Source organism: Colobus angolensis, unplaced genomic scaffold (assembly GCF_000951035.1).
Source record: "Colobus angolensis palliatus isolate OR3802 unplaced genomic scaffold, Cang.pa_1.0 Scaffold59, whole genome shotgun sequence".
NCBI lineage: Eukaryota > Metazoa > Chordata > Mammalia > Primates > Cercopithecidae > Colobus > Colobus angolensis.
In genome coordinates, this window is record NW_012119487.1 from 2843248 (window position 1) to 2854266 (window position 11019).

The 11019-nt window shown below is 36.6% G+C and overlaps 1 protein-coding gene across 5 annotated transcripts in view; it reads left to right on the top strand.

Moving 5' to 3' along the window:
- Positions 1 to 11019, top strand: part of DNM3 (dynamin 3) — a 579299-nt gene that overhangs the window by 466714 nt on the left and 101566 nt on the right. For 4 of the 5 annotated variants that reach the window (XM_011962308.1, XM_011962305.1, XM_011962307.1 and 1 more), the window contains one exon: positions 1111 to 1222. In XM_011962308.1, coding sequence (XP_011817698.1) covers positions 1111 to 1222 — 112 coding nt within the window. Of the gene's footprint in view, positions 1 to 1110; positions 1223 to 9497; positions 9510 to 11019 lie in introns of all 5 variants that reach the window. The other variant, XM_011962306.1, reaches the window with a different exon arrangement.

Genomic DNA, 11019 nt, shown 5'->3' on the forward strand with positions numbered 1-11019 from the left:
CCCAAATGTCCATCAGTGATAGACTGGATTAAGAAAATGTGGCACATATACACCATAGAATACTATGCAGCCATAAAAAAGGATGAGTTCATGTCATTTGCAAGGACATGGATGAAGCTGGAAACCATCAATCTGAGCAAATTATCACAAGGACAGAAAACCAAACACCGCATGTTCTCACTCATAGGTGGGAAATGAACAATGGAATACTTGGACACAGGGCGGGCAACATCACACACCAGGGCCTGTCATAAGGTGGGGGCTGGGGGAGGGATAGCATGAGGAGAAATACCTAATGTAAATGACGAGTTAATGGGTGCAGCAAACCAACATGGCATATGTGTACCTATGTAACAAACCTGCACATTGTGCACATGTACCCTAGAACTTAAAGTATAATAATAATAATAATAGTGATCTTAAATTAAAAAAAGAAAAGAAGGTTATCTCTAGGCTATGGAAATTGGAAAATTGTTACCATTTTAATTCTTTTCTCTACTTTCCAAATATTTAAAAATGGGCATGGATTGCATTTTATGTATTATCAGGAAAAGAAATATAAAAGGAAAATACTGTCCCAGTTATAAATATGCATTTCACTGGCACCTCACCCTATTAAACACTGGTTATCAGTCTTTCCTTTTCACAATTTAATGAGCATTTCTGTTTTGCATCTGGCATTGTCTTTTAGATTTATAAGATTATTGCCATGCATCTTAAAGTTTTATGAGCTATTTAATCATTTAGACTCGTAGAATATCTTCAGAGAATTGATCTAGCTGCTGAGCGATAGCAATTCCTTCCCTACAGCATAAGTTCCAATCAGTTCACACCCAGTGTATAATATTTAATACATTTGTATTTACTTTTTAATTTTGTAGCAGTACAGATAACTCTGAGCTTTGTAATGTGATTTTTAAAAAAAATTATATTGTAAATACGTGTAGAAATTCACTAACTATTTTAAAGTAAGAGTTGTTTTTGTTTTCCTCCAGTGACTGTCAGAAACTGTCCGTTTGGATTGTCACTTATATCATCATCGTCTACAGCAACATAAAATGACTTTGAATTTGGTTCAAACTAAAAGCATGATTTTTTTTTTAACTCCAGGAATGTATACAAAGACTATCGCTTCCTTGAGCTGGCATGTGATTCCCAGGAGGATGTCGACAGCTGGAAGGCATCTCTACTAAGAGCTGGGGTCTATCCTGATAAATCAGTAGTAAGTTGGATATATCTCTTATTTAAAAATTATTATTAGCTATGCTTAAGAAAATATTAATCCTACATACCATATACTGGAGAAACTAGTTTTCTTACTGACTTAATTAATTTATCACACTTTTAACTGATGCTTTGTTTACTCTTTTTATATTTTTTAATAATGCTTTTTCCCTATTATATTTCTATTTGAAGAAGTTAATCAGTATATTTGTTAAAGAAAATGTCCTACTCAGCCATAAAACACAATATACGCAGTCTCAGCCCAATGCAAAGTTTTTTGTTTTATTTTAAAATTTTGTTTTTCTCTGTATGCTATTTCATACTTATCATGGTATTAATACAATCAGTATATCATCAGTCATAACAGCAACATTTTGACTTGCTTAAAGTATACTCATTTTAATAAAAATCTATCACCTTTCATTATGTCTGTATTCCCTGTATCCATAATTATATCTGTGTGCAAACTCTGTTTAATGTCCTCATGAGTGTGAAAGAACAAAAAGAAATATATTCCTTTTTCCACTTATCTTTATTAATATGCTTCGCGTGTCTTTAAGACACTTCTCTCATTCAAGTTAATAAACAGACCTTTTCTTTTTGTTCTTTGGAAAATGTAATATTACACAGTCTAGTCTAAATTTAAACAGAAGTCTCACCCAACATATGTACACCCGCCATTAAACAGACTCTGCCACTGAGTGGACTCTCCACTTGCTGCTTCCTCCTGAATCTCTAGATTGTCCAGGTTTCTCCCCAGAACTAAAGTACTGAGACTAAGCCTTGGGGATTTACTTCAGCTTAACTCCTGAGGTGCCTACTTGGCTCTCGATCAGTTTACAGGAATGATCATGCATGAGTTGGGTCCTTTTTAGGTTCAAAATAGGGAGAGAGTCTTTTCAAGAGAAAGTCTGAGATATGGGTGAAACATAGGAGAATTAAGGTATTTCTAGGGGGGTTTCAGGGCTGACCACATCTCTGGGGTTATATTAAAATTTAACAGAGTTTCAGGGATATGGGATTGAGGACTTGCACCAAAATGTCATCCTCTCTGCTGTTATTTTAACTCACACATAGACCTCTTTACGCCATTCCATGCTATACTTGTCATCCTATACCTGTTTGGCACCTAAAACAATGAACCTCCCACAATATGCTTTGTGCCCTCCAAATGGAAGTTAAACTAGATGCTTTCCTGTCAATAGCCAGGAGTACAGAAGCATTCATATATGATTTTCATAATTGTTGTTGAGTTGTTCTTGTGTTATATGCATAGATATTTGCATAGATATGTACCACTCAATACTACATGTGAGAAGTCATTAAACATCACAGTACCACTTTTACTTTTGTTTTTAACTCTATTACTTATTACTCTTCCCTATCCATTGATGGTAGTGTGTTTAATTTTACAAATGTTCTATATTAAAAATGCACATACACCTAATTTTTTATTAATTCATTCCACACAAACCTTTGGAGCGTATGCTTTTTGCCAGCTGCCATTCCTGGCACTGGTGATACAGAGGTGAACAATAGCAATAAGGTTCTGCCCATGCTGAAGCAGACATTAAACAAGGGAGTGAATAATGATAATTGTGCACCATTATTTAAGATAGTGATAAGTTCTATAAAATGTTAAGTAAGTTAAAGGGACAGACGGTGAGAGTAAGGGGCAGGTGAGCTTTATTTTAGTCAAGGTGATGAGGGAAGGCCTCTTCAAAGAGTTGACATTTGAGCAGACTCTTTAAAGAAGGGAGGGAGTAAAGGATCTGGAAGCCTGAAGAAGAGCACTCTTGGCAGAGGATAGCCAGTGCGAAACCACGCTCAGTGTCGTAGAGGAGCACCAAGGCCAGTGTGTCTGGAACACTGTGAGGGAAGACAAAGGTGGTAGTTGGTTAACAAAGGGGTCAGGGAGCAGGTGATGTAGGCCTTGAAGGAAGGGGCGAGTCTTTTGAATTTTATTCTGAGTGAAATGGAAGTCACTACTAGGTTTCAAGTCACCTAGTGACATAAGATTTATGTATTTAAAAGCTCGTTATGTTTGGGAATGATGAGAGGTAGTAAAGCATGTGGGTTCAAGCATGGGGTGTTGTGTCACACCACCTATATTTACATTCCAGGTGCTTACTTCCAAGCTGTGAGGTCTTGGGCAGGTTACCTAGCCTTTTCACATTTCAAGATTCTTGTTTCTGAGATGAAGATAACAGTAGACTTTTACAGGGCGGTTGATAGGATTAAATGAGATAATGCAGGGAAAGCATTGAACAGGGCAGGTACAAGTAAGCACTACGTTTTCATCTATAATTATAATTATTATGATTCTTATTATGAACATTTTCATCAAAACGACTTTCTTTAATAGCTAGGGGAAGGTTGAAATACTGTGAATATTATCATATAGCCCGGTGAGATTATAAATGCTTTATTATTTTCTGTCTTCCAAATATGCTTGTATGTTTGGTTGTCAGTGTGTGCATGTGTGTGTGTGTCTGCCTTAACATGCAACTATAATGTTTGTGAAAATGTTTTGTTAAGTCATGATTTTGTAAATTAAACCTATTTTAAATGCACTAGACAAGTTTGCTATTTAAAGAAAAATAATGCTTAGCCAGGCACGGTGGCACACACCTGTGATCCCAGCTACGAGGGAGGCCAGAAGGATTGCTTGAGCCTGGGAGGTCCAGACTACAGTGTTCATGCCACCTCACTCCAGCCTGGGTGACAGAATGATACCCTGTCTCAAAAACAAAAACAAAAACTTATAATGAGTCTCTTATGAGGGAAAAACTGTCCTAGAAAATCAAAGTTATTCATCTCCCAGTAAACTGGCTGGATTTTTATGTATTCATAGCTCTACATCAAAAAGACAAAGAAATATTTTCTATTTTTAATTAGAATACTGAATTTTAAGCAAATCTCACTACATAATCTGTTTTGATTCTTTTTATATCATTTTTATTTGTTTGTAAACACATATTTGGTACAATTGCTTAGAAGATTAAGACAAAGGAACTTTTAGTACATACCAAAGGCAACACAGGAAATTAAATTTAGCAGTATGCAATGATGTTGACTTTTCTCAGTTTTTATCATAAACAATATTTGCATTTCTTATGCACCATGTAGTCCTACAGGTCATATTACATAATTGCTTAACTTTCAGATATTTAAATGGCAATTAACTGATGAAATTAACTAGAATGCTTATCTGAAGTTTCTATTTTGTGAACACTCACTTATATTTGGGGGAAGGAAATTATTTTTAGGTAGTTATTCCTAATTTAGAATAACCTAATAACAGATGCCTTCGTCTATGTAAATTTTTAGAATGTCTAAGTAGTATGATTTTGCTTTCATATCAATAAACCATTGAGTCTACAAATCAGTCAGTTGCTACCCTAATAATGAAACATTTATGTGTCATGCATGGACATGAGTCTAAACTTACGAAGTTCTACTTTCTGCACAAGATACCTCTATTTTGACTGGAAAGAAATCTCTATACAGATCATTTTTTAAAATTGTGTAAGTTTGACATCATTAGATAAATAGCCATAACCCAAATTTGAATGAAATGCTGTTTTAGACAGATTTTATTTTCTAGTAAGGTTATATATGCACACTTTAAAAAATAACATCCTCACTATATATTTTTACTCATCATGTCCAAGTAATGGAATGGTTTTATGTCACTCAAATCAAAATCTTCTGCTCCCCTGTTTCTTTTGTCTCTTAAGTTATTTATCTTGGGGTTTTCCAAAATTTTCTTTCTTTCCTTCCCTTCCATCCCCTTTCCTCCCTTCTGTCTTTCCCTTCATCCATCACTATTAAAGTGGACTCTACAGATTCAAAGATTAAAAAGATGAAATTCCTACTTAATAGGAATTCTAAGCCTAGTGAAAGAGAAAGATGCAAATAAATGCTCTACAATATGATAAGAACTACAGTGGATATCTGTATAAAATACAACAGCCCTACTATTTTTCCATATGGATTTTCTAATTACTTTTACTCTCTTTCACCTTTCTGGATCCAAAGCAAAATGTAGAATTTTTGTCTGAGCAGTGGCATCTATGGCTCTAAATGAGGAGTCCTGGATTCAGGCTACTGACTTGCCCTGTAAATTTACACATAACTTCCTCTGAGCCACAGATTTAGCATTCTACCAGTCACCTGATATTTCTGAGCAGCCACAATATTTTTAAATTGTATTTAAATCTGAATTTGGATTTAGCAGAAATTTATTTTTTCCATTTCTATTTTCTATGGTCACTAAATTGAAATTATAATCATTGTAAAATTTGATATCATTAAGAAAATATGTAGGACGTTATCCAGTTTCAAAGTAAAGATGTCTCTAATGTAATTCATTAATAGTTATTATCACTGATGAGACTGAAATATAATCAATCTGTATTGTGTGTGTGTGTGTTTGTGTATCAGTAGTAAGAGGCTACGATTAGACAACTTTTAAAGGATTATTTTATTGACACATGTACATACATTTTTCCTACATATGTGATTATAAATAAATGTGAATTTGATTAAATATCTAAAGAACATGATATAACAAACAACTGACTTTTCTGGCACAGTTTTGTTGGCTTACAATATTTAAATTATATAAAACATGAAAGAATCCCAAATTTAAATTCCTTGAAACATAATGTGTGCCATGGAATGAGGTAGACTTCCAGTCAAATCCACTCACAGTTGAAGCCTTAGCCCGCCATTTACTAGCCATGTGGCTCAGGCAACTTACTTAACCTTCCAATTGTTGATTCTTCTCTAAACTCAACCTAATGCCTTCCTCAGAGTGATTTTATAGGATTAAATGGAGGTTCTTCTGCATCACAACTAGTTCAGTGCCTTCAACTGGGTGAATGTGTTCAATGTCTCATAGCCTTTATTTATTTATTTATTACACTTTAAGTTCTGGGATACATGTGCAGAACGTGCGGGTTTGTTACATAGGTATATATGTGCCGTGGTGATTTGCTGTACCTATCAACTAGTCATCTACATTAGGTATTTCTCCTAATGCTATCCCTCCCCTAGCCCCCCATCCCCTGATAGGCCCCAGTGTGTGATGTTCCCCTCCTTGTTTACACTGTTGGTGGGAGTGTAAATTAGTTCAACCATTGTAGAAGATAGTGTGGCAATTCCTCAAGGATCTAGAACCAGAAATGCTATTTGACCCAGTAATCCCATTACTGGACATATACCCAAAGGATTATAAATAATTCTACTATAAAGACACATGTACATGTATGTTTATTGCAACACTGTTCACAAGAGCAAAGACTTGGGACCAACCCAAATGCCCATCAATGATAGACTGGATAAAGAAAATGTGGCACATATACACCATGGAATACTATGCAGCCATTAAAAACGATGAGTTTGTGTTGTTTGCAGGGACATGGATAAAGCTGGAAACCTTCATTCTCAGCAAACTAACACAGTAACAGAAAACCAAACACTGCATGTTCTTACTCATAAGTGGGAGTGGAACAATGATCTTTTTATTATTTAAAATCATTGTGTCCATGAAGCTGTAATTCCCAATTAAGTATTACTTCCCTTCTCTTAGGAAACTATCAATGGGATTTGGGTGTGTGAAGGAGAATTTCCCATCTATTGGCTAAGCAAGCTGAGTTGTTTAAAGGGAGATGTGATGCACTCTGTGGGGACAGGCCAGCCTCCATCCGTCAGTCAGGAGTGAGCAGAGAGGCTGTCGGGAGCTGAGAATTCACAAGCCTGCTCTCAGATGACCGGCTACTGGTAGGAAATATGAAACAATGTCCCGGAAACAAATTTGGTGCAAATCCAGTTTTGCATATTTACTAAGTCTGACACCTCAGAGCTTTTAAAGAGGTTTTATTAGCTGTATATATAAGTGGTCTTCCCGTATCGTGTATTTTTCTTAAGAGATTAAAAATGATGGCAGGAAGTGAATCACCCTGGAACTTCACTATTCCTTCTGAACTCAGAACTCTCCCAGCCATAACTCATGCTCTTAGGTCTGCTTTGCAGATTGAAACCACTTTACAATGCAGTCCTTTTGAAACTTCAGAAATTCTTCTTGGATAAACTCTGAAAGTGAATTTTTCCTCTGTGTCAAATAACAGGAGAAAACGTCTCAACGTTATTGTAGGAGAAGAAGAGGAATGGCCACAGACCTGCATACATATTTATTAAAGTGGTGATGACCCCTCATTTGCATTTTTTCAGCAGTCTAATAATACAAGACTTAAAATGCCCAGTACTTAGCACCCAACACATAACTTTGTTCTTAGCATTTTTAGCAGAACTTAGAAGAGCTGCATGACCAATTCTGAAGTCTTAGTTTTTCTTCAATGAAGTGCTTTCAGGGATCTAAACATAAATTGCTGCCACACAGAGTACTGAAAGGAATTATAAAGTATTTACATTTCACCATTCATGACTGTTACGCCTCTCTCAGAATAGACAGTTGGGAAATGATTGAATGAAACAAGAAATGGCCAAGCCACACCACGTCCTCCGCTTGTGTGTTTCTTGTATTTAAGGATTAAGGCCTCCTACTCTGTGACATCATTGTTGCCACTACAAACAGAACCATCTGCCATCGAGTGGGGAAGCCAGTCATTCCCTAATGTGCAAAAATACTTGGTTGAACTCCTGAAACTTATTTGGTAGATCAAAAGCTGCACTGCTGTGGAATGCAATAAACTCCATCTGTTTGAGGTATTTTCAGCAATATTGCACTTCTTTGGAGAACCAGGGTCCCATTATTCTCTAAAATAGACTTTTATTCCTGGTAAAATTCCTGGTGGGGATCTTTATTGCCTTATTGAGCAGTTGACATCATTTTTAAAAAGGACTCTTTTTTTCCCTTCATTCATTCTTATGCCATTATTTATGTCTCAGATAAGCCAGTGTGTTAACGGTTATATCATGGCAACTCACAATGCCAAGAAACTTCTCTTCACTATTTTATCAGTGTCTTTAAATTTATATTTTCTTTATTAAATATCATGGTCCCTGGATTGGGCATTTCCCTAGATCATGAATTGGCATCATTCTCCAGAAAACATACTCTCCTGGGATCATTACCTTATTGCTCTCCAGAAAATATCTGTATATATTATTTCCCCCTCTGCATCCTCAACTTAAAACTAAATGCCAGATCTGCAGCCAGACCTGTGACTCCACCCGGTTCTAGGTCTCCGCAGATGCACACACTTTACTCACAGCTCTCTTCCACCCTTTGTCTCAGCGAGAAATTCCTTCTGGGCCCCTTGTGAGAAGAGTTCAGATCTGTTCCCGGCCCATATCCCATCACGTCTCCCCCACAGGATCTGACCTTGTGAGGACTCGGGCTGCCCCGGGAGTAATGAATCACCGTCTTATTTTTTTAGGCCATATGTGAGTTAAATTGTTTGATATAAATCATACTCTTGCAGCTCAGGGTTGAAACAGGAGAGCCATTTGCCCTGCCGCCTGCTGCTCGCGGTTCTGTGTCTTTACCCAGAGAGTCGCTTTTAGAAATGACTACATTTTTGTGACTAACCTTTCCAGACCCATTTCTTGAGTGTGGACTCATGTTTGTTTTGGCAGCATCCCCACTATACAGTCCTTGCTTCCCATGCCAACCTAAGGCAAAACTCATAATTTACAAAATAAAGGAATGGTCCAGATGGAGGTCGTAACTTGGTCTGCTTACCCTGTCTCCCCAGAACCACCCACTCCTTTCCTCTGCTCTCTTTTCCTTCTTTTTTTTTTTTTTCTTTTTTCCACCTTCTTTGAAACCAAGGATGCAGTGTTTGTTTAAAAATGCACTGGCTGATGAAATTTTCCACTGCTTGGCATTTTGGAGGAGGAGCTGTCAGGAAAGGGCAAGCCGGCACACAAAATGCTCTGCCTTTCATGCTAACAGTTCACTTATTACTGATTCTAACCAATTCTTTCTGGCCACATTCCCATACCCCAAGTATTCCAAATAGAAAGAAAGGGGGAACTGTCATAATTTTCTGCTGTTATAAATGTATGATTTCATGTAATCTATGTGGATTCTCTGACTTGTCCATGAGCTCCGGATGCTGTATGTGTATGTATGAGATGTCAGTGAATAGTGAAATCATTTGCTTTGATTTCACTCTAGCAAGAAAATCCTCATCATTTTATTTTTTTAATATCCAGAGAAAGAGGAAAAAAACCCTCATAAATTTAAAATAAATTTCTGTTTAACATATTTCTCTTTCTTTTCCTTGCGGCTACACACACAGGGGAACAACAAAGTAAGTTATTCGTCCTCTTGCAGCTCTTCTGTGCCCCCAGCCCCTGCTCCGCTCCTGCATGTCTTGACAATAGTGTTGCTGTGCATGCTGGAATGACGGTCATCTGTTACAGTGCATGAATTATATGGGGTGTGCAAATTTAGGGGAAAATGTGCATTTGCACTACCATAATGGCGGTTCTGTTTTGACTTTTGGGAAGGGAAGCATTCTATCCTTCAGGGTTGGTTATTGGCCAGTTCAGAGAGGTTGACATTATAAGGAAAGAGCTCCCACACTGAGAGCAAGGATTTTGAAGATTTAATAATGAGGACTCTTCTGCAGAAAGGGTAGAGCAATCTGATGAAATTCAGTGCAGCTGAAGTTTTTGACTAAAACTCAAAGCTCTTATGTTAATGTGCAGTTACAAAAACCCCAAACTGGAGTCTTAAATAGCAGTATGGCTGGCTTTGTTGACGAAACTGAACTAGATCAGTGTTCTGGCTTTGAAGGTGCCTTAAAATGGATGGAGGAGGGTGGGGTCAACATTTCACTTGGCTTCTGTGCCCTTGATGTCTTCCAGCTGGATGGAAGCAGGCGGGTGTGGGGAATGCAGGGGGTGGCCGAAATGTGTATGATAGCTTTGTGAAACCAGGCGACACACAGGAATGGTGGAAATTATTCTAATATTGTCATATAGATCGATGAGCAATTTAATAGTTCATAGAGTTGCTAGTTTGTTTAAATTTTAATTCAACTTTTCCAAAAGATTAGAACTATTTCTCACTTATATTAGAAATATAATAGTAATGTAGTTTGAGAAGATGGTCTCACATTTAGCTGGGTGATTTGTTTTCTCATTGTTTCTATGGAGATATATTAGTGCTTCATCCTATCAGGTGGCCCACTTAAAGTGGGCCTCATTGAATACAATAAGAATTGAAAAGGATCTGTTATATAAGAGTTGGCCGGCATACTCAAACCAGCTGGAATTCATTAAACTTTCTGTTCATAAGCCATACATATAGAATGTAAAACAAATGTGGGAAATCTTTTGCAGTTTAATTTGATGGAATGTGCTATTATGGAATAAGTTGACATAGATGGTTGGTATTGAAAATGTGTTGCTTTATAAATTTATATCTTGATATAACTGCTTATAACCCAAGTAATAACATTTAATAAAGTTAAAGTATTACCAGAAAAGCACAAGACAGGCATTTGTGAAGGAGCAAAGAGGTGAACTCAGCCGACTTATAGTATGAATTTTAAAAACAGCAGGTAACTTTTGAAATTGATTAAAGATTTTCTTCCACAAAGTAATGGCTGATATTTATAACTACCACTCTTTGAAAAGACATTTGGAAAAAATATAAAAACAATATTTTTAGTTCTTATACCATAAAATATATTTCAATTATTGAATAGTGCGTATGTCTAATCCTGGTCATTTGTATTGCACTGAGTCTCTGTCTGAAATTTCTTTTTCTGCATTTCTTTTTCTTCTTCTTCTTCTTTTTTTTTTTTTTTTTTT